Source organism: Copadichromis virginalis, linkage group LG18, assembly GCF_057382275.1.
Source record: "Copadichromis virginalis isolate Kocher_CV1m ecotype Utaka linkage group LG18, C_Virginalis_male_GT1.1, whole genome shotgun sequence".
NCBI classification, from domain to species: domain Eukaryota; kingdom Metazoa; phylum Chordata; class Actinopteri; order Cichliformes; family Cichlidae; genus Copadichromis; species Copadichromis virginalis.
Window position 1 is genome coordinate 1,544,318 of NC_140635.1, and position 23,735 is coordinate 1,568,052.

The window sequence follows — 23,735 nt, forward strand, 5'->3', positions numbered from 1 at the left end:
AAAGTAGAAAGTTTCAAGGAGATGATTGTTTCCCTTGGACTCCTCCAGCCTTCAGCAAAGACCTCGTTCCTATAGCTGCACATATGTTTCTCTGCTTGAGAGCACAGTGTGAGGCAAAGATGTTTTTCCTGCGTCATGGGGACCTGCCAGAGCTGAGGAAGGCTGGTTTGAGCTCAACTTTCATTCAGCATCGCTTTAAAAGGTCAAAGAGGGTTTTAAGCAGAGTAGAATAAGATGGAATAGGGATAAATGAAGATAAGGGTTTACTTCAATTTTACCTTTATAATGTTTGAATAGATTTTTATAGATTATTGCTGTTAGCCTTCTGCATGCATTAAATAAATTGAATCTGTTATTAAAGTAAAGCCCACCTGTCATTACTTATTTCATTCAATAGTTTCTTTCAGATTGTGTGTTAGAGAAACATTTTTACCCCTTTACCTCCATCATTTTGGTTTGTGTACACCTGAACTTTGTTGAAAACTGTTACACAGGGGTCTATGTCTGTTCCTCAGACTCCTCCCACCTGAATGCTGTCATTATACAGCCACTTGAGCTCGGCCCTTAAGATGTTTGAGATTAAATATCTGGCACTATGGCTCCATGAATATGGACTCTCAGAAGTGGAGAGTCCACTGCAGTCCAACATCAGGTTGGTTGTGCTTTGACTTGTGCAGACAGAAATCATCTCATTGGTTGAGTTCAACATCAGTGGGTGGAGTCAGAAACAGTTTCAGGTCAGTCTGTGAGGTTATTTCTGTCTTTACCTCTGTGTGTTACTCTACTCTTCTTGTTTCCTTTTGTTCCTCCAGGCGTCCCACAGCAGCACATCTGTATGAAGGAGCAGGAGGAGGTTCTCCCTGAGCAGAAGCTCTGGAACCAGGAGAGGAGCTCCAGTCTGGAGCAGGAGGAACCAGAAGCTCCACAGATTAAAGAGGAAGATGAGGAACTCTGCAGCAGTCGGGACGGCGAGCAACTTGCATTTGAAGAGACTGATACCTTTATGGTGACTGCTGCTTATTAGGAAAGAGATCATAGACCATAATAGGAGTAGCTCCTCTCTCACAGCTCTGCCGTAGCTGAGAGAAAAGATCAGGAAAGAAAGAATAAAGATTTGGGATCATCTAAAAATTCAGAGTCAAAGTCAAAGAAGAGACTTCACATAAACTGACATCACAGCAAAAATGTAAAAGACTCTTCTATCAAAGAGTCAGTGTGACTCTGGTGCAAGTAAAAAGTCTTTAAAATGTGAAAAGGTTCCAAATGAATAAATTTCACAGAATCCGCACATGAAAGAAGTCTTGCTCTTGTAAAGAATGTGAGAAACATTTTACTCACAACAGTACTTTGACTGTCCACATGAGAACGCACACAGGAGAGAAACCATATCATTGTGAAACCCACGGAAAAACATTCAATGTAGGAGTTAGTTGTCAGTACACACAAGAACTCAGACAGGTGACAAACATGAATGTAAAGCATGTGGAAAAATATTCATATTGTGTAGAAATATTTTACGCCAGCGGTCTCCAACCTTTTTTGCACCACGGACCGGTTTATGCCCGACAATATTTTCACGGACCGGCCTTTAAGGTGTCGCGGATAAATACAACAAAATACAACTAGTACCGGTACCGAAAAAAAGATTTATTCATAACACACGTGAAAAGACCCAAGAAAAACGATAAAAACGATAACAAAATAACGCTGAAAACCGATAAAAACCCTGAAAGCCATACATTTCACACCTGAGCCTCAACTCTCGCAGCCCGGTACCAGTGTGAGGCCCGGGGTTGGGGACCGCTGTTTTACGCCACACTGAAAATCACATGGGTCAGAAGTCCTAGTCTTGACAGTTAAATATTATTAGGGAATCCAGCTTTGGGCAAAACATCCAAAAATGTGTACATGTTTCAGTTTTCAGAGTTCAAACTCCTTTTGTGTTTGAGTTTATTACGTGTAACACTGATCAGTCTGATCTGTTATCTATCTACATCAGGCTTCTCGGTGATGTTCAGTGAAGCTTTATTCTGATTAGATTTTGTTGTTAAAAAAAACAAAACATAGACAGTTGTTTAGTTTATTTGGCTCATTTTCGATTATGAAGTTAATTTAAATCAGTTTATTGTTAGCTTTATTTAGGACAGCTTCCTTTGAGCTCATCGTACAGCCATGCGTCACATGATCCCAGGCAGTCATGAGTAGAGGAGGATAAGGTGGAGTAGAGTTGGATGATAATAATGGAAGATTCATTTTTGTCTTCATGCATTTATTATTTTGAACATAATTTCACAGAATATTGCTGTTAGCTTCTGCAAGCTGTAAATAAAGCATTTAACTTGTTGTTAAAGTAAAACTCTTGTCTTTATTTTATTTGACTGTTTCGGTTTCTTTAAAATGCCAGTAGCCTCTCCTCAGTGATCTAAAATACAACTATGTAGTATGAGTGCGCTTGTTTTTAAAAAGTTCCTTCATGTAATGATCTGCTAGAGGGTGTGGGGGGGGGGGGGGGGGGGCACAGCCCCGTCCTCCAGGGCATGAAGCAGGTATGGAGGAGATCAAAACTCCAGACATCCAGAGGCCCCCAGAACACAAGAGACCAAGGAAGACCAACAGAGGGGCAGCCGCGCCACTGTCCCAGAAAGAGCTGAGGAGAGTCCCAGCCAGCTGTGCCAGAGCGACCGAGCCCCAGGCCGAGAGGCTGAGGGCACCCCACCCCCGAAGTGGCCGAAGTGAGCCCCAGGCTCCACGCTGGACAATCTAACACCAGACAATCAAAACTAGAAATACCGATAACTAAGCTACGAACAAGTCACACAGAGAAAACAATAATGAATGAACAAGACTCAAAAAAGCATAAAGACAAAACAAAGAGTCAGAAACCCAAGGACCCTAACAGTTTTATATTTAGACTATTATTTACTCGATTCTGTCAAAAAACAGACAAATATTCACATTGGTTGGTTGAATCTATGAAAATGCAAAAGATTTGACATAATGAAATGAATGAGGTGATTCTCAGCTACTAGCTTGAAAATGGGAATTTTATTTAAATATGAGAAGAAAGAGTTCTTAGTCTTTTATTTTATAAAAGAGAAATTACGCAAAGGAATAAAAAATATGAAAAAAAAATGACCTAAAGACTTTTAGCTTCATGTGAGAGATTTTACCTTAAAGAGATAAACCTCTGTTACTCTGTTTATTTAGCTTCTGCTGCATTTCTGCATGTCCTCATCCACTAAATATAAAATAGTGTAAATGAGCAGCTTTTGATGTTTGACAGTTTTTATTGTGTCTGAACGTTCCTGCAGTTGGTTTGTGGTTGATGTGGATTTGCTGCTCATGTGAATCCTCCCACAGTGTTTCATTAGCAGCTGTAACCACAGTGACTCTGATAAAACAGGAATTAGCAGAATCCATCTGATATGAAGCTGTGCTTTGAATACCACTTCCCTCCTCTTTGAAGAGTAGTCAGATATCTGTGTTCAGGTTTTTGTACAGCCTCTTCTACACTTTGTATCACTGTGTTTCTAGAGCACAGTAGTAGAGAGCTGTGTCTGCCAGGGTTAGGGCTGCTATGGTCAGATTAGTTGATGTAGGTGAGGTTTCTGAGTCATAACGTTTATCAGGAATATATTCAGCTGTCCATCCTTTTCCTTGTTTCCAGAGTATAAACTGAGGAGCCTGAAGGTCAGAATCATGTCTGTACCAGTTAAGAAAAGCACCACCTGCATCTGTCTCATAGCTACATGTGAGTTTGACAGATTCTCCTTCTGTTTTAGTGACTTCAGGTTGTTGAGGAGTGATTGAGTCTCCAGCTGTTAGTCCTGGAAAAAGAAAGAAGAAAAGTAGTGAAATGCAGTCTGTATATCTGCTTAATGCAGCAGCTTCAACTAAACTTTAATCCCTGTTCTTAAACTCACCTATAATGTGAGATAGAAGCAAAAAGAGGTGCAGCAACATGTCTTTGGAGTTATTAAAGCCAGACAGACAGCACATGAACAATGTTCTTCCACTGCAGCACAATGACCAACAAATAATGTCATTGGATGAGCTCAACTTCAGTGGGCGGGGCCAGTGTAATAGCTCAGCCAATCAAACAGTTCTGTGCTTCCACAGCAGCTCTGTCTCTGTCTCTGATCTTTACTGCTTCATGTTGTCTTTGTCATCAGTCCAATGACAAAATCGTATTTGAACTGCTTCAGTCTTTCCAGTCATGTCAAGGCTTCCAAAGTTTACAGTGAAATGATGACTTATGTGATGAATCTTAAATTATCTATTTTCACTAAATGATGATATATAGACAGATACTTTATATGTACAGAAAACCTAAAAAAAAAACAAATAAAAGAAAAAAGGAAGTTAGTTAAAAACATTTGTGATATTTAAAGTCCCTGAACTGAATATTTCCTTTGTTTTTTGCCAAGTTACTGAATTAACAATGGAAATGAGTTTATTTGCTCTGTGTTGTTCTAAAGATGGTTTTTTTAGATGCCAAGACAGATTTCTCTCTTTTTTAAAACTGGCTTTCAAATGCATCACTGGCCTTGTCCCAGAGTTAGTGACCAATATGATTCTAAAAGTCAGCTCAGGGAGCCTGCAAACTACCAAAATCCAAAACATTACTTGGTGAGTCCTCGTTTTCTTTCAAATGTCCTCATATTTTGAATAGTTTACCATCTGCAATAAAACTAGCTGATGTTCAACATTCAGTCTGAGAATTGTTCTCTTCACAGCAGCACTTATTATTGACACAATGGTTGAACACAGTGCAGAAGGAGAGCCCCGCCTACTGGATGATGTCGCCCTCTGTCTCCTCTTTGAGTCTCACTTCTCTCACTTCCTCTTCCTCCTGGTTCACAGACTGTGAGCAGCATTTGAATCACTGTGAGGAGGGAGGATGGAGCACTTTGCACTGTGTGCAAGGACAACGAGCCAAATGTTCTCCATCACTGAGCTGATTAATACTTGAAATTTAAGAATTATATGAGGCTTAAGTTTGACATGAACAGAATTTCACCAAAACAGAATCTCTTACAGAATTCACCTGCTTGCTGCTACTACTGCACATTCACCTAATGTATGTACTATATATATAATGTAATTCCTCTACCCCCCCCCCCCCCCCCCCCCCACCACCACCACCACCACTATTTTTGCACATGTCGAGGAGCGTGTCAGGTTACATTTCACTGTGTGTTATACTTGTATAATTATACATGTGACAAATAAAGAACCTTAAACCTTGAACCTCTTATGGTTATGATTAGAGAAAAATACACATGGCATAAGTCGAACAGGGAATTAAAAGCAAAACTAAAATTGAAAAGAACACATCATCTCATCTATATGAAAGTATGAGCACCAGAACTTCTGATTTATTAGACAAAAGGCCAAATATTTAAGATCTGAATATAATAAAAAATAATTCATGGCCAAATCGTAATAATAATTAACACATAATTTATTCTGGAAATGCTTTGTGAGTTCCTATGTAATCAAACTGTGTTTGTTGTAGTGGTGGATTAGCAGGTAGCTGAGCTAGCTCTCCTGAGCCTCCAGAACAGGAGGAGAACAGCTGGACGGGCTCACCTGAGCTTCCAGAGAGGTCAGAAACTGCACCTGCCGGGGACAACACCCGAGGAGCAGTTTGTTTGTTCTGAACTCACCAAATCCAAACAGTAACTCCTTTTTTAAAAATAAGATTTAAAAATGTCATATTATTCTGCGGTGTCAGTTTAAGGAGGCAGTGGATTCAAGATAGGAATCATGTTAAAGTTCAACCTAAGAAAATCATTCAGATAATTTCAAAACAGAAAACTTCAAATTAAATTTATAATATCTGCGATTTTCTTGTTTTCCGTGGATGTAGAAAAAAATTGATTTCAGCTGGAAACTGATTTGAAACAGAGAAATCTTCGACAGCGGAACTGTTAAAGGTAAATGCTCTCTGCCGGAACAACACCGTGTGACACCAAGCGGAAATAAAGAAAGGAAAGGCGCGTGTGTGAACAGAGCCGGGAGTGTGGGACCGAAAGAGTCAGCACATCACTGTGGTGTTAGCGGCTTTGCACTGACTCACCGAGCTCTCTGTAATACTTTACATTCATTAATAAGAGAGAGAGAGGGGGAGGTGCGTTAACAGTCCCGCTCTGTCGGAGCTTTATCACGTGACACCAGGCGGAAGTAAACAAAGGAAAGGCGCAAATTGCGTTAGCTTTCCAGAGACTGTTGTTGTTGTGTGTGCTGAGTGTGTGAGCTGCGGCAGCAACGATGCCTTCAGTTCAGTATCTGAGAGAGTTCATCAACGAGCGACTAACTGCTGCTGCTGAACAAATATTCTTGGAGTTTGAAAAAACGATCGTCCAGTACGAGGAAGAGATCGACCGTCAGCGCAGACTGCTGGATATCACCTGGAAACCCCAAATCAAGCTGCACAGGACAGGTGAGTGTCCCTCTGAGGGAGCATCCTGATCACAGCTCTGCGGGACGTTTCTGATTGTGAGGACTTTTTGGAGATGTGAGCTAACAAAGAGCAAACAGAGGACAGGACTGCGCTCCATTCAAACAGCAGGCGCTGAAATCATTTAAAGCTTTGAAGTCTGAACTTTTTCCTCTTGATGGTTTTTTAGCTGAGGAATCAGATTTATATATAAGACCAAGCTAAGAGAAATCTGAGCATGGATCGTGTGTGAGGCTGCACATGTGTTACATGTACAGGGAGTGCAGAATTATTAGGCAAGTTGTATTTTTGAGGAATAATTTTATTATTGAACAACAACCATGTTCTCAATGAACCCAAAAAACTCATTAATACACTGAACAAAAATATAAACGCAACACCTTTGTTACTGCTCCCATTCCCCATGGGATGGACGTAGAGACCTAAAATTCATTCCAGATACACAATATAACCATCCCTCCCAAACAGTGGTCACAAATCAGTCCAAATGTGTGGTAGTGGGCACATCTGCCATATTGAGATAATCCATCCCACCTCACAGGTGTGCCACATCAGGATGCTGATCTGACATCATGAGTAGTGCACAGGTGTACCTCAGACTGCCCACAACAAAAGGCCACCCTGGAATGTGCAGTTTTTTGCGCTATTGGGGGTCTGGGGACCCAGAACCGGTCAGTATCTGGTGTGACCACCATTTGCCTCATGCAGTGCAACACATCGTCGCATGGAGTCCATCTCAATATGGCAGATGTGCCCACTACCACACATTTGGACTGATTTGTGACCACTGTTTGGGAGGGATGGTTATATTGTGTATCTGGAATGAATTTTAGGTCTCTACGTCCATCCCATGGGGAATGGGAGCAGTAACAAAGGTGTTGCGTTTATATTTTTGTTGAGTGTATCAAAGCTGAATGTTTTTGGAAGTAGTTTTTAGTTTGTTTTTAGTTTTAGCTATTTTAGGGGGATATCTGTGTGTGCAGGTGACTATTACTGTGCATAATTATTAGGCAACTTAACAAAAACAAATATATACCCATTTCAATTATTTATTTTTACCAGTGAAACCAATATAACATCTCCACATTCACAAATATACATTTCTGACATTCAAAAACAAAAACAAATCAGCGACCAATATAGCCACCTTTCTTTGCAAGGACACTCAAAAGCCTGCCATCCATGGATTCTGTCAGTGTTTTGATCTGTTCACCATCAACATTGCGTGCAGCAGCAACCACAGCCTCCCAGACACTGTTCAGAGAGGTGTACTGTTTTCCCTCCTTGTAAATCTCACATTTGATGATGGACCACAGGTTCTCAATGGGGTTCAGATCAGGTGAACAAGGAGGCCATGTCATTAGTTTTCCTTCTTTTATACCCTTTCTTGCCAGCCACGCTGTGGAGTACTTGGACGCATGTGATGGAGCATTGTCCTGCATGAAAATCATGTTTTTCTTGAAGGATGCAGACTTCTTCCTGTACCACTGCTTGAAGAAGGTGTCTTCCAGAAACTGGCAGTAGGACTGGGAGTTGAGCTTGACTCCATCCTCAACCCGAAAAGGCCCCACAAGCTCATCTTTGATGATACCAGCCCAAACCAGTACTCCACCTCCACCTTGCTGGCGTCTGAGTGGGACTGGAGCTCTCTGCCCTTTACCAATCCAGCCACGGGCCCATCCATCTGGCCCATCAAGACTCACTCTCATTTCATCAGTCCATAAAACCTTAGAAAAACCAGCCTTGAGATATTTCTTGGCCCAGTCTTGACGTTTCAGCTTGTGTGTCTTGTTCAGTGGTGGTCGTCTTTCAGCCTTTCTTACCTTGGCCATGTCTCTGAGTATTGCACACCTTGTGCTTTTGGGCACTCCAGTGATGTTGCAGCTCTGAAATATGGCCAAACTGGTGGCAAGTGGCATCTTGGCAGCTGCACGCTTGACTTTTCTCAGTTCATGGGCAGTTATTTTGCGCCTTGGTTTTTCCACACGCTTCTTGCGACCCTGTTGACTATTTTGAATGAAACGCTCGATTGTTCGATGATCACGCTTCAGAAGCTTTGCAATTTTCAGACTGCTGCATCCCTCTGCAAGATATCTCACTATTTTTGACTTTTCTGAGCCTGTCAAGTCCTTCTTTTGACCCATTTTGCCAAAGGAAAGGACGTTGCCTAATAATTATGCACACCTGATATAGGGTGTTGATGTCATTAGACCACACCCCTTCTCATTACAGAGATGCACATCACCTAATATGCTTAATTGGTAGTAGGCTTTCGAGCCTATACAGCTTGGAGTAAGACAACATGCATGAAGAGGATGATGTGGACAAAATACTCATTTGCCTAATAATTCTGCACTCCCTGTAGAGGTGACAGTATCTTCATGTAGTTGACTTTATTCCCCTTTTCAATTTTTTTTACTCGTACAAGCTTATGGTTGCAGAGGATATTTACTGATTTGTACATTTTTTTTAATCATCGCATCTGTTTTATTATTTTCATCCCTCCAGACGTCCCACTGCAGCCTGTCTGTGAGGAGGAGGTTCTCCCTGAGCTGCAGCTCTGTGACCAGGAGGAACCAGAACCTCCACAGATTAAAGAGGAACAGGAGGAACTGTGCAGCAGTCAGGAGGGGGAGCAGCTGGGACTGAAAGAGGAGATGGATACCTTCATGGTGACTGTTGCTGAGGAAGGAGAGCACAGTGAACCAGAAGCAGACCGTGAACAGCTTCCATCTCTCAGCTCTGATAACTTTTTTTGTACCAAACCAACAGACACGGAAGACATTAGAATTTTTTTCCAGTACAAAGAAGACATCAACCATCAACAAAGGCAGTTGGCTGTCACCTGGAAACCAGAAATAAAGCTCTACAGAATAGGTGAGTCAGTCTCAGGGAGGATCCTATCAGGAGGATCAGAGGAGCAGGTCATTGATCCATAAAGAAACTGACCACATGACTGAAACTATAGTCAAATGTCTGTAGCTCAGTTTGTAGAGCAGCTCACCTACCAACTAGAAGGTTGGTTTGATCCCCATTTCTGCCACTCAGGTGGGTTTTTGCTGTTTTGCAGCTTGCAGGCGTGTTTCACCTGCATGGAGAGCTCCTTTGACCGCATGTTGTATGTTCACAGCAAAATCTTCCAAATGCAAGCACCACAACTCAGATCAACTGCAGGCCTTTTATCTGCTTAATTGATCATGACATAACAAAAGTATTGCCCATGAAATGGTATTTGAGTCAACTGTCCAATTACTTTTGGTCCCTTTAAAAAGAGGGTGGCACATGTTAAGGAGCTGAAACTCTTAAACCCATCATCCAATTATAATTGGAATAAAATGTGTTTCATTTCATCTGACCAGCTCCTTTGCTGATTAAAATGAGAATCTTGGGCTTATTTTTACTATTTTCTATCCAGAAAAGAACTCAGGGTGTGACCACTGGATTATCAGACTGGGCTGGTGGTACTCTCTTTTAAGAAGGGAGGGTGTGCTCCAGCTGTGTGGGGGATCACACTGCTAAGCCTACCTGGGAAGGTGTACGCTGGAGTACTGGAGAGGAGAATTCATCCATTAGTCAAACATCAGATGGAGGATGTACAGTGCAGTTTTCATCCTGGTCATCGAACGCTGGCTCTTTATCCTCTTGAGGCTGTTCGAGAGTGTGTGGGAGTTTGCCCAACAGTCTACAGTGCTTTGTGGACTTGGAGAAGGTATTCGACTGCAGTCCTTGGGGTGTCCTGTGAACGGTGCTTTGGAACTATTGGCTATTTTGCCGTTGTCAAAGGGCAGTTAGTCCCTGTACAGCTGCCCTGAACTTGGTCCATGTTGGCAACAATAAGTTGGACTCATTCCTGGTGGATGATGGGTTCCAGCAGTGCTGCTCTTCATCACCAGTTCTACTTTTATATCATCAGGACTTCTTGGTACAGCAAAGTGGCAGAGAGTCTCAGGTTTGGTGGTCCCAGAATCTTAACTGTGTTCAACAGACGACTTGTTTCTTTTGGTGGTGACTTGATGCACTTTGCAGCTGTAAGTCACCTGGTGCAGAGTGTGAAACAGCGGAAATGAGAATTTAGCATCTCAAAGTCCAGAGCCATGACTCTCAGCTGAAAAAGGGTGGCGTGCCCAATTCCAGGCAAAGGCAGATCTGATATCCTTAACTGCTGTCTTTGCACAGTCATGTGGTTGATTGTCGATTATTGCCATTCCTTCAGCCATGTTGAATGTGTGCCATAGGTGATATGCAGCTGTGTAAGCGTGCTGGAGATCTTTGTCTTCCTGGCTGGTGTCTAAATGAATGCACTTGAGCTCAAAAATGCCACTACTCCATGGTTTGTGTTGAAATCTCTCATGCCAAAAGCCACCAACCGACACCTCTGCCAGCATTCCATATTGGGACAAATCGTGGTCCTGGCTGTTGTTGCTGTAGCTTTGGTTCACGCTCAGGCTGTGCTCGTGTAGCCAATGCAGCAGCCACAGATTGTTGTATCTCTGTTTTTAAGTCAGCTGATACAGCCACCATTTGTTTAGCTTTTGTTTTGTTCATGTTAAACTCTGAGTCCCTTTCTTCCATCTAATGTTTAAGCAACCTTTTGGTTAATTGTTTAATCTTTTGCTCTGGTTTCTCTCCATGTCTCCTGACATGATGTTGCAAGTGCTCTCTCCATAACGAGTCTGTCATAGCACTCAAGTCGACCACCCCATCCAGCGAGTCTTGTACAGATCTTGGCACTGATTTCTCCACAAGAGTAAGGTTGCCTCACTCGTATCAGGCCGCACACCTGTGTGATGTTTTCAGAGTTTGGCTGCTTGTTCCAGATATTCAGCCAGAGACTCGTTGGCTTCCAGCTTCAATCATTTGAGTGCCCTTTAGGGCTGCCACAAATGATTATTTTCATAGTCGACTAGTCACAGATTATTTTTGCGATTAGTCGACTAATCAGATTATCATCCATTGGACGTAAAACGTACAGCTTATTGCACCAACATGAATCTGCTCTTATATGTGATTAGCTTACAGCTTTAAGTGTTTAGTAGGGGTGCAACGATACACAAAATTCACGGTTCGGTTCGATACTTTGGTGTCACGGTTCGATATTTTTTTCAATACAAAAAAATGTTCATGCCTTTTTAATTAACATTTATTAAAATTATAAATATATATTTTAACTGAAAAGTACAGTTTTTAATTTAATGTTGCTGAAACTACAAAGTAATTTAAAAAATCTATCTGATTGAGGAATCACTCATCTTTGGAAAAGAGAGTTTATTACAGAGAAATGTCTCTTTCCAAAATAAAAGCTATACTATCCGCTTCTTCTGGGCTATATTCTCAGCAGCATATTAAACATATCAGGTCCCCATAAGGAGAATCCTGTGCTAACGGCTGTCTAAATGACTCGGGTAAAGTTTGTAGCATGCGTGCTTGTTGTTTTTGTCTGCTTCCACTTGTCTTTGCACTAGGATGATGTCGGAGTAAATGTGCAGTCATATTCGTTGTGTTCCCACTAGTGCTGTCAGCGTTAATCTCGTTAAAATGACGTTAACGTCACAACACGACAAATCTCCGTTAACGAGCTACCGTGGATCGCCCCGTGCGTGGGGCTGGACGGCCAACACGTTAACAAGCTAACTGCGCTAACACACTAGTTCCCACCCATGTAATTGAGCATTGCGTGGCACATCCAACATACTGTTTTACTTTAGTCCATGACGCGCTTACCTTCAGGGTCATACGTCACATGAAAACCAAATTAGTTCCAAACGCCAGATCTGAATGAGGGTGGGGGAGGTTCAATTTCGGGTAGCGTTGAGGCAGTTGCCATGTTGCAACGAGCTTAGTTTCTGTCTTGCTAGCTTGTGCTGTGCTCAGTGGATCTGCGCTCGACAGTGCAGCCTAGGCAGAGTAGTCGAACGCAGATCCACTGAGCTCTCAACACAGACAGCATCGTCAGGAGAAAAGTTGATAAAATAAATGAAAAATTTTGTATTGTTCGATACATATGCGTACCGAACCGAAAGCAGTGTATCGAACGGTTCAATGTCGATACGAGTATCGTTGCACCCCTAGTGTTTAGGTATGTACTAACTAAAAACAAAGACAAGATGATAGTTTATTAAGTTTTGATGATATTTGCAGATTGTTTCGGTGGAGTTTAATAAACTCACCCGTCTGATCCTTGCTATCTAAAATATAACAGGACACCGGAGTAAATTCTCGAGCATCTCACACTTCTGATAATCAGCTGTCTGCTTGACGTTTATTCAGCTGTGTAAAAACTTTAATCTCAGCCAAACCGATTTACTCAGGAACAAATAAAATACTGAAAAAAGCCAAACAATATCATTTTTAAGTTCTCTAAGTGACTCATATATCATGTTGAACCAGAGTGGCAAAAAATCTTGAGGGGTTTAAAACGATTTGCCGGGAGTCCGGTGTTCTCACGGCTCTAGTTAGCCTAGCCCCCGGCTCGCTATCGAGCTAGTGGGTAACAGACGTCTCCGAAAACGTCGGAGCGCTTTTGAAAATATGTGGTGTCCTGATAAACTGAGCAGATATTTGAGGTTTACACAGCTACATTCTCGCCTGAAAATATGTTAAACGTTTATTTTGTGACCCAGAAAGAATAATAAGAGTAACATTAAAACTAACTAGCTGCCGCCATTGTTGGAAACTGAGCTGGGCCGCGCTATGAATTCTGGGGCAGGTTGGGCCACGAGGGATACACCCAACCCATCCTTCAAATCTGGGGAAATGAAGGACGCATTTGTCGGCCGCGTTTGTCGGAGTCTTTAAATTTGGACAGTCTTCGTTGTGTAGCTGTAACGTAATTGGCCTACAAATGCGGGCACAGGAGGATGCGGTTCCTCAATTTGGACACAGCTACGATACCGGACACTGCTTCTTCTTCTTCTTCGTGGATTAACAGCAGCTGGCATCCTTGTACATGCAGTGCTGCCATCTTCTGTTTCAGTCCGATATTACACTCTTAAATCCTACTACTTATTCCTGCGTCTTTTGGGATCTTGCAAAGCTTCAAACGACGCGTCGACTATTAAATCAGTCGTCTACAATTTTGATAGTCGACGTAATCATAACTAAATGACTAATCGTGGCAGCCCTAGTATTAAAATACACCAAATGTTTTCCTTTTAAGCACATTTTATATAAATCCGATTTTACCAGTAGGCTACCATTGTTATTAACTTCTCAATGCACTCTGGGTAATGATGTCATACGGTTGCACAGCATTGAGTTCACAGTTAGCAGCGCACTGAAAATGGGTTCTGTTCAACCTTTCCAGTATGAACCAGTGCAAACCGAGAGAGGATGAAAATAGTCAACCATAGTCTATGCGGCTGCTGCTTGCCAATGGCAACGGTGACTGAGAGCATAAAGAGCTCAATTTTATGGCAGCAGCTATCCATGGTATCGCATAACTGCATGATCAAACCATTAACACATTTTAATTTTTATTATATAGTGAAATTACGATATTGTTGTTCTTACAGATTCTCCATGCAACACAGTGCACCAAAACTTTGAAGCCGTATGTCTTAATACAGATGTTCTTTGGGCAGCCCTCGTTAGCCTCCATGACCGGCATAGTGCTGGTTTACCAAGTCGTAACCAGGTCACTAGTAGGCAAGTTAATTAACACCCTCGCCGACAACCAATACGTGTCATCGTCCCAGAATGCATTGTGTACGAAAAAACATGGCCGCTCCCATGGCTCCAAAAATAGTTTTAAACAACAAAGATTTAATGGAAAAACAAAAATTGTAGTTATTCTCAACTATGTTTTTATGTAGTGAAGATAATTTGTAACATATTTAGAGTAACTTGTCATAATAGCCGGGGGTCCTTCTAAGGCGTTAAAAAATTCAGCAAATGAAAACGAAACGATCAACAGTTTCTGCCAGATCACTGTCGCCAAAGTGCTGCTCATAGGGGGTCATATGATTGTTGGGATTTTCTCTGTATCTGTTATTATAGGATGTACTGTACAATATAAAGCGCCTTGAGGCAACTTTTGTTGTGATTTGGCGCTACATAAATTGAATTGAATCGTCGGCGTCAGTGTATCTACAGGAAATGATGATTTGGTTAAAAATGTCTGCCAACTGACTTCTTCCCCTCTTCTGTGGAACCAGCTTCCAGTTTGGATTCGGGAGACAGACACTATCTCTACTTTCAAGATTAGGCTTCAAACTTTCCTTTTTGCTAAAGCATATAGTTAGGGCTGGACCAGGTGACCCTGAATCCTCCCTTAGTTATGCTGCAATAGACGTAGACTGCCGAGGATTCCCATGATGCATTGAGTGTTTCCTTTCCAGTCACCTTTCTCACTCACTATGTGTTAACAGACCTCTCTGCATTGAATCATATCTGTTATTAACCTCTGTCTCTCTTCCACAGCATGTCTTTATCCTGGCTTCCTTCTCTCACCCCAACCAATCACAGCAGATGGCCCCGCCCCTCCCTGAGCCTGGTTCTGCCGGAGGTTTCTTCCTGTTAAAAGGGAGTTTTTCCTTCCCACTGTCGCCAAAGTGCTTGCTCATAGGGGGTCATATGATTGTTGGGTTTTTCTCTGTATCTATGAAGCGCCTTGAGGCGACTTTTGTTGTGATTTGGCGCTATATAAATAAAATTTAATAAAATTGACTTCTTCCCAAAGCCCTATCAGCTCGCTGATCACATGAAAACCTGCAGAAGCACTTTGGTTAACAGCAGCTCTTCTGAATGGAGCTGCTGATAGTTTTTAAGCTGCTTTTACTGCTCAGGGGACGAGCTTTCATGTTCCAGAGCAGCTGACATTAACTTCCACTATGGACCCGCCTCATCTGCAATAATTCAGCAGTCGTGAATGCACAAATACAAAAGTCAGCCATTACTTTTATGTAACTCTGGGTATAATCGGCTCTGCTCACAACCTCTTGAGATTCTGAGGAGCGAAGCTGATTTTAAAAAATGAGTCCAACGTCTAACATCATCACTTTTCTTCTTCTTGTGTCCTTTTTTTCCTCCAGACGACCCACAGCAGCACGTCTGTAAGGAGGAGGAGGAGGTTCTCCCTGAGCAGCAGCTCTGGAACCAGGAGAGGAGCTCCAGTGTGGAGCAGGAGGAACCAGAAGCTCCACAGATTAAAGAGGAAGAGGAGGAACTGTGCAGCAGTCAGGAGGGAGAGCAGCTGGGACTGAAGGAGGAGACGGATACCTTCATGGTGACTGTTGTTGAGGAAGGAGAGCACAGTGAACCAGAAGCAAACACTGACCAGGTCCCCTCTCACAGCTCTGATATTTTTGCGTTTCTTCAGTCCAAATCTAAAGAAATATTTGAAGTTATTAATAATTCTATCCAGCACGAGGAAGAGAACGACCATCAGCACAGACTCATGGATGTCAGCTGGAAACCCGAAATACAGCTTCACATTACAGGTATGTAAAAGTCTGAATGAAGTCACACATGAATGGGACTCATGAAGCATCCTGATCACAGCTCTGCGGGACGTTTCTGATTGTGAGGGCTTTTTGGAGATGTGAGCTAACAAAGAGCAAACAGACTGCACTGTGTAAGTTATGAATCTGAATCATGATCAACATGTTTGAAGGAGGTCAGGAGAGAGGTCTAACAGTCGGCGTCTGCAGCCTTCTGTTGAACACGGTGGAGGTGCTGTCATGGTTTGCGCTGCATTTCAGCCAGTGTTGGAGCTCATATTAACCCTTGTGTGGTGTTCGTATTTTTGTTACTCAGCCAGTGTTCATGGGTCTGGTGGACCCGCTAGAGTTTTGGCTTTCCAAATTAACACTATCAAACAATTTTATGTTAAATTACTCAACAGATGTTTACTTCATCCCAATTATAAGACATATGAACAGCAAACATGGTTAATTTTTTCCCTTTACCTTTGTTAGATCACATTTATGAATTAATGTGCTTCTCGTTTTTCTTTTATATAAAATGTTATAAATAAATCAGTTATAATCAAGTGGAGTGAGTGGAAAGACACAACACATTTACACGTGAAAAAATAATTAATTGTTTAATTTTTCTTTTGAAAAAAACTGAACACGGGTCTCACAGACCCGAACACCATACAAGGGTTAAAACTGAAGGAATTATAAATGCGGAAAAGTACATGCAGATTTAATCCACCGTACAATATCACCTTGAGCCTGGAAATGGCTTCATTTTCAGTCTGAGTATGATCACAAACAGTCAGATGATGCATCAGAAGGTAATCTTTGTTAATGTTGTTGTTACTGTTAGAAAGTTGGTTTGTCGTGTCATACTGATCTTTTTTTTTTTTTTTTTTTTTTTTTTTTTTTTTTTTTTTGGCCTGTCCCGTTTGGCTCTTTTGCATCAGAATTGTTGTCTAAAGGCAAAGAAAGATGCCCAACGGATTTACTTTACCAAACTGACCATCCCAGCCTTGCCGTAATGGTCCATTTGATTCACCTTTTATTGTTTATTTTATTTTCACTTGCTGAATACGGGACAGACTTGACTGGGGGAAAGAAGGGGAGAAAGAAAGAGGGAAAGAGAAACAGCTGAGAAGAGGGACGGGGGAGAAGGGCAAAAGACAAAAACCAACTGAATGAGCAGAAAAAAAAAAAAAGAAATAAAAAATGCATATATCAATCACCTGCTGTGAAAGAAAAAAACAGTTTTGATCTCCTCCATACCTGCTTCATGCCCTGGAGGACGGGGCTGTGGCCCCCCCACACCCTCTAGCAGATCATTACATGAAGGAACCTTTTAAAAAAACAAGCGCGTCCATGCTCACAGGTGTACACACGGGTGATCACACCCACAAACTACACCCTTTTTGGCTCCTACCTCAAAGCACACTGTGTTCTGTTGATCTTATGTGCTGCACAATAATGTTTAATATTTAGTATTTACTGTCATATTCCCATATATCATTGTGATGTTGTTTATTCTATTGCTCTTGTTCTCTTCTGCTTGCTTTCTTTTTTCTTTCTCAGCAGGTGATCCAGGTCATACTGATCATTTATTCATTCAGTATATGTTCACTGCCTGCAGCTTTTCTACCTTGCCGTTTAACCTCTCTCTTCCTTTACTGCTGCACGTCTGCTGATGTTCCTCTGTTGATGAGCTTATATCTGGAGTAGCAGCCTTTGTGGATGACACTTATAGTCTCTGTAAAAGTGTTATTTTGACAATGTATTTTCTCAGGCATGTTTTTCTATTATCACATCACAGAGGGAGAGCAGCTTGGACTGAAGGAGGAGACTGATACCTTTATGGTGACTGCTGCTGAGGAAGGAGACCACAATGACCCAGAAGCAAACACTGACCAGCTTCTTTATCACAGCTGTCCTATGAATGAGAGCCAAAATCATGAAGGAAGCTGGAATTTAGATTCAGGGACAAATAGTAACTCAGAGAGTCGGTGTAACTCTGACACAGGTAAAAAGTATTTAACGTGTGATTTTTGTGGAAAATCCTTTAATGAAATGTACAAAATGAATCGACATCTGACAATCCACACAGGTAATAAGCCGTATTCTTGTGAAACATGTGAGAAAAGTTTCACAGTGAAGGGTAATCTGACTGTACACATGAGAACGCACACAGGTGAGAAGCCGTATTCTTGTGAAATGTGTGGGAAAAGTTTTCATTTGTCATCATCACTTAAAGACCATAAGAATGTCCACACAGGTGAGAAACCATATTCTTGTAAAACATGTGGGAAAAGTTTCAGAAACGGGGGTAATTTAAATAGGCACAAGAAAGCACACACAGGTGAGAAGCCGTATCATTGTAAAATATGCAGGAAGATGTTCATTCGTAGAAGAAGTTTATCTGAACACATAAGAATGCACACAGGTGAGAAGCCGTATTCTTGTGAAACTTGTGGAAAAAGTTTTTATTTTTCATATTCACTTAAAAGACATATGACTGCCCATACAGGTGAGAAGCTGTATTCTTGTAAAACCTGTGGGAAAAGTTTAACACAGAGGGCTAGTTTGACCATACACATGAGACTGCACACAGGTGAGAGACCGTATCGTTGTAAACGATGCAGGAAAAAATTTATAAGTAGTAGTTGTTTATCGGTACACATGAAAAAAGCACACAAGTGAGAAACCGTATCATTGCAAAACATGTGGGAAAATGTTCCCATACAGAAGAAGTCGTAGTCTTGAAGAATTTAGAGAGACTGACATCTGAGAGACCTAGCGTAACAGAAGATCTAAGGATTTATACAGGTTCACAGGAGAGCTGTTAAGAGAATATTTATCTACCGGGTGGTTGAAACTCAATTTGAATATCAAGTTTTATATTTGCTGTCTATTCGTTGATAGCTGATAGCTTTTGCTGATTTGGAGTTGGTGTCTTGTGATGTAAAAGTGCATTTGAGCTATTTGTTTTTTAATAAATAGAAAATGTTGAAGGTTTTTTTTTATTTTGTTTTTTACATTTTGTAGCTATTCAGTTTATTTGGTTCATATCATTTTTGGTTATTTAGTTCATTGACTTTGTTTTGTTTTTGTTTGTTTTTTACTTTTCAGTTTTGTAAGAATGTAGACGTTGTTATGCGTTGTTATCATCAGGTTATAACTGTACCAGCATTGGGGAGGGTCTTTGTTTTGTTGTGTTTTATCTGCATAGCAGTAACTAATGAAAGAATATTTTGACAGTGATAAAGTAGAACATTTGTTTCCCTTGGACTCCTCCAGCCTGCAGCAAAGACCTCGTTCCTATAGCTGCACATATGTTTCTCTGCTTGAGAGCACAGTGTGAGGCAAAGATGTTTTTCCTGCGTCATGGGGACCTGCCAGAGCTGAGGAAGGCTGGTTTGAGCTCAACTTTCATTCAGCATCGCTTTAAAAGGTCAAAGAGGGTTTTAAGCAGAGTAGAATAAGCTGGAACAGGGATAAGTGAAGATAACAGTTTACTTAAATTGTATCCTTTATAACTGTTGAATAGATTTTTATATATTATTGCTGTTAGCCTTCTGCCTGCATTAAATAAATTCAATCTATGATTATATTAAAGCCCATCTGTCCTTACTTTATTTCATTCAGTAGTTTCTTTCAGTAGTCTTTCCTGAGTGATGTAAAATCCAGATTGTGTTAGAGAAACAGTTTTCCCCTTTACCTCCGTCATTTTGTTACATGCCTATTGTTACAAGCTGGTGCCCTCGTGGTTTACTGTGGTGAAGCTCGCTCACTGTGAGAAGCTGATCATTGCATCCAATTCAAATGTTCCTCTACTCTGGAGAGGTTTCTGAAGAAAACAATACTGATGAAGAAAGGCATGAAAAACATTTATTTATTTTTTTGTTTTATCTTTTTTGTGCTACAGATGGTCAGAATCCCCTTTGCAGTAAAGACTTGCACCCATACCTGCAGAGGCAACTGTTTGTTTATAGTTTCTTTAATTTTCTTTATTTTGATATTTTTTTTGCATCATTTTAATACTGATGCTGTGCATTGGGGTTTTGTTAAAATCTAGACATGACTTTAGAATCCAAAGATGGGTAAAGGGCCACCATGCACTCGGGAGATTTTGGGTTGCTTTTTTTACACAGCGGCACAGGAGTGCAGTTTCTTCGCTTGTCTGTGTCAAAGATTTTCAAAAAGCAGATGCTGATTAAAAATCCTCACGGGCTGTTTTTGGTCGTTCGTACTCCCTCAGCCTGTTCCTGGACCCACCTAGATGTTTGGAGGCCTCTGGTCACTTAGCCAAGAAGCACAAATAAGGCCACAGCCTGAAGTAAAGATGCTTTTTCTCCTTCATGGGGACCAATCACAGCTGACAACAGCTGCCTCATTCAACTCATTCCCAATAAATCCTTCAACAATTTTTGTTTCAAACAAACAACTTTCACTTCAAACTATTTGTAACTTTTGTCACTGGACTGCTTCATTAGTTTGCTACACTTCTTCAAAAAAGCAACAAGTTAAACAGAACGTGAACGTGGCCAGACATGGAAAAGAAAGTTCAGTCTTATAAAATAAAATGTGGTTGGGTCTCGTGCCCCAGTCCTGGGTTTCGGCACCACTGTAAAAGATGCACAACAGACCTGACCACATGATCGCACTTTTTAGTACACTCCTTTATTGAAACTGTCAACTTACACACGTGGCCGCAGCTTTTCAGCAGATGCTTAACATGCGCAACTAATGTTGAACGTTAGTTATTTATTTGTTTTTCTGCCAGGTAACTGGTGCCCCACCTGTCAGAACCCCACCAGTGGCGCACGCCACATACTTTGAGAATAACTGTTTTAAGCTCATCTATTATCCAGCCATGTTTCAAGATCCAAGGTGGTTACAAGTACAGGGAAAGAGAACCAAGGACAGATTAGAATAGTTGACTTTTTTTTTTCTGAATGCATTTATAACTGCTGCAATAAAACAGAAAACCACTGGTTAAAATAAATCTCCCCTGCTTATTGTATCAGTGGTTTCTTTAAAATGTCAGTAGTCTCTCCTAAGTCATGTAGAAATACAGATTTTGTGGCTAAGTCAGATCCTTAGTTGAAGTTTCTAAACAGTTCCATCTAAATTGCACATAACTTAGTACTAAGAACATAAATTCACATTTTAGTATTAAATGCATAAATATGTATTTAAAGTCAGTGGGTTTTGAATTTCAGCTGTGTGAATTTGCTTTTTTATTTCTTTGTGCTTGAACGTTCCTGCAGTTGGTTTGTGGTTGATGTGGATTTGCTGCTCATGTGAATCCTCCCACAGTGTTTCATTAGCAGCTGTAACCACAGTGACTCTGATAAAACAGGAATTAGCAGAATCCATCTGATATGAAGCTGTGCTTTGAATACCACTTCCCTCCTCTTTGAAGAGTAGTCAGATATCTGTGTTCAGGTTTTTGTACAGCCTCTTCTACACTTTGTATCACTGTGTTTCTAGAGCACAGTAGTAGAGAGCTGTGTCTGCCAGGGTTAGGGCTGCTATGGTCAGATTAGTTTTTGTTGGTGATGTTTGGGATCCATATCGATTATTGGGAATATATTGACGACCACTGTAGGTCAAGGTCAAGGTCAGATTTATTTATATAGCACATTTCCAACAGCCGATGCTGCACAAAGTGCTTAACAATAACAATAAAATTAAAAACTACAGTGTAATACAATAATAACAATAGAAACAATAGAATAGAAGAATTGAAACAATACTAACTAATTCAGTACAATAATAACAATAGAAACAATAGAATAGAAGAATTGAAACAATACTAACTAATTCAGATAAATCCAAAATGCTTGGGTCATAATGTGTTAAAAGCCAGAGCGTAAAAGTGTGTCTTTAGTAAAGATTTAAATTGCTCAAGAGTTTGAGCAGATCTAATATTAAAGGGGAGACTATTCCAAAGTCTGGGACCTGCCACAGAGAAGGATCTATCACCACGAGATTTGAGGTTAGTCCGTGGAATGGACAACAATAGTTTTGAACTAGATCTCGTGGGTTTTCCTGGAGCATAGGCAGAGAGGAGCTCAGACAAGTAGGGGGGGGCTCGGGCGTTGAGTGACTTAAAAACAAAAAGTAAAAGTTTAAATTGGATCCTGTAGGGGACAGGGAGCCAGTGTAAAGAGGCTAAAATTGGGGTTATATGCTCTCTCCGTTTAGTACCGGTTAGCAGGCGAGCAGCAGCATTTTGAACCATCTGAAGGCGATGGATGGTGGCATGATCTAGGCCATAATACAATGAATTGCAGTAGTCCAGTCTGCAAGTAAGAAAAAGGTGGATGATACGCTCGAAGACGTCAGCCGGAAGGTATGGCTTTATCCTGGCTAGCTGTCTTAGCTGAAAAAAACAGGACTGAACTACTGCACTCACCTGCTTATTCAATTTAAAAGAACCATCAATGTAAACTCCGAGGTTTTTTACATGTGTTTTACAATACGAGGAGAGGGTACCCAACGTGCTGTCGATATGATTGAAATTGCCAAAAATGACAACCTCAGTTTTGTTTTCATTTAGCTGTAAAAAATTTAATGATAACCACTGTTTAACGTCGTCAAGGCAGCGTAATAAGAGCTGCGGTTGATCTGATCCTGATTTTAAAGGTAGATAAATCTGTAGATCATCCGCAAAGCAATGAAATGAAATGCTGTACCGCGAGAAGATGGAGCCCAATGGCAGCAAATAGAGTGCGAAGAGGGCGGGACCCAAAATAGAGCCTTGAGGAACGCCGTATTTAAGAGGAGCTAATTTGGAGTTGTGGGGGCCCATATTGACATAAAAGAACCTTTCTGTCAAGTAGGAGCGAAACCACTGAAGGGCAGATCCTTTTAGGCCAGCATGCGATTCTAGCCGTGATAACAGGATGTCGTGGTCAACCGTGTCAAAAGCTGCTGACAAGTCCAACAGTAAAAGGGCAGCAGGGCTGCCAGAATCCATAGTTAAGAGAATATCGTTAAAAATCCTTAAAAGTGCTGTCTCAGTGCTGTAGTCTTTGGCTCCTTTCCAGAGTATAAACTGAGGAGCCTGAAGGTCAGAATCATGTCTGTACCAGTGAAGCTCTGGATGTGTATAACTCGTCTCATAGCTACATGTGAGTGTGACAGATTCTCCTTCTGTTTCAGTGACTTCAGGTTGTTGAGGAGTGAGTGAGTCTCCAGCTGTTAGTCCTGGAAAAAGAAAGAAGAAAAGTAGTGAAATGCAGTCTGTATATCTGCTTAATGCAGCAGCTTCAACTAAACTTTAATCCCTGTTCTTAAACTCACCTATAATGTGAGATAGAAGCAAAAAGAGGTGCAGCAACATGTCTTTGGAGTTATTAAAGCCAGACAGACAGCACATGAACAATGTTCTTCCACTGCAGCACAATGACCAACAAATAATGTCATTGGATGAGCTCTACTTCAGTGGGCGGGGCCAGTTTAATAGCTCAGCCAATCAAACAGTTTTGTGCTGCCACAGCAGCTCTGTCTCTGTCTCTGATCTTTACTGCTTCATTTCTCTGTTGTCTTTGTCATCAGTCCAATGACACAAGAATCAGAGGTTTAACAGTGTGTGGCTCCCTCTAGTGGATGTTGTGGAGTATTCTGTTGTCTTTCATCGCTTAGAAGTAAACGTGGAGGTAAATGGACTGTGTGGAAATGAAACAACCTTGCCTTTGATTCAAAACAATGGCGATGAGCAAGCTAGTACACAGCTAAGGAGCACAGATAACATGACCAAGAAAGTAGACTCTGTGCATTATTATAAATCCTCAAGTGATAATCCCCCCTTAGACTGTCTTGGTGCAAAACCAAGACATAAATCATGTCTCCTG

General features: G+C 41.2%; 1 protein-coding gene across 1 annotated transcript; it reads left to right on the top strand.

Moving 5' to 3' along the window:
* Positions 1-5,983: 5,983 nt before the first annotated feature.
* On the top strand, positions 5,984-18,630 carry LOC146686862 (uncharacterized). The gene is made up of 4 exons (XM_085440213.1): positions 5,984-6,445; positions 8,972-9,340; positions 15,493-15,900; positions 17,690-18,630. Exons 1-4 carry the CDS (start codon positions 6,274-6,276, stop codon positions 18,571-18,573), a joined length of 1,833 nt encoding a protein of 610 aa, XP_085296339.1. The 5' UTR covers positions 5,984-6,273; the 3' UTR covers positions 18,574-18,630.
* The last annotated feature ends 5,105 nt before the right edge of the window (positions 18,631-23,735 follow it).

Coding starts and splice junctions, on each gene's coding strand:
- LOC146686862 (XM_085440213.1), top strand. CDS start 6,274: ATGCCTTCAGTTCAGTATCTGAGAGAGTTCATCAACGAGCGACTAACT. Junction 9,341..15,492: donor AATAAAGCTCTACAGAATAG/GTGAGTCAGTCT, acceptor TTTTTCCTCCAG/ACGACCCACAGCAGCACGTC. Junction 15,901..17,689: donor AATACAGCTTCACATTACAG/GTATGTAAAAGT, acceptor ATCACATCACAG/AGGGAGAGCAGCTTGGACTG.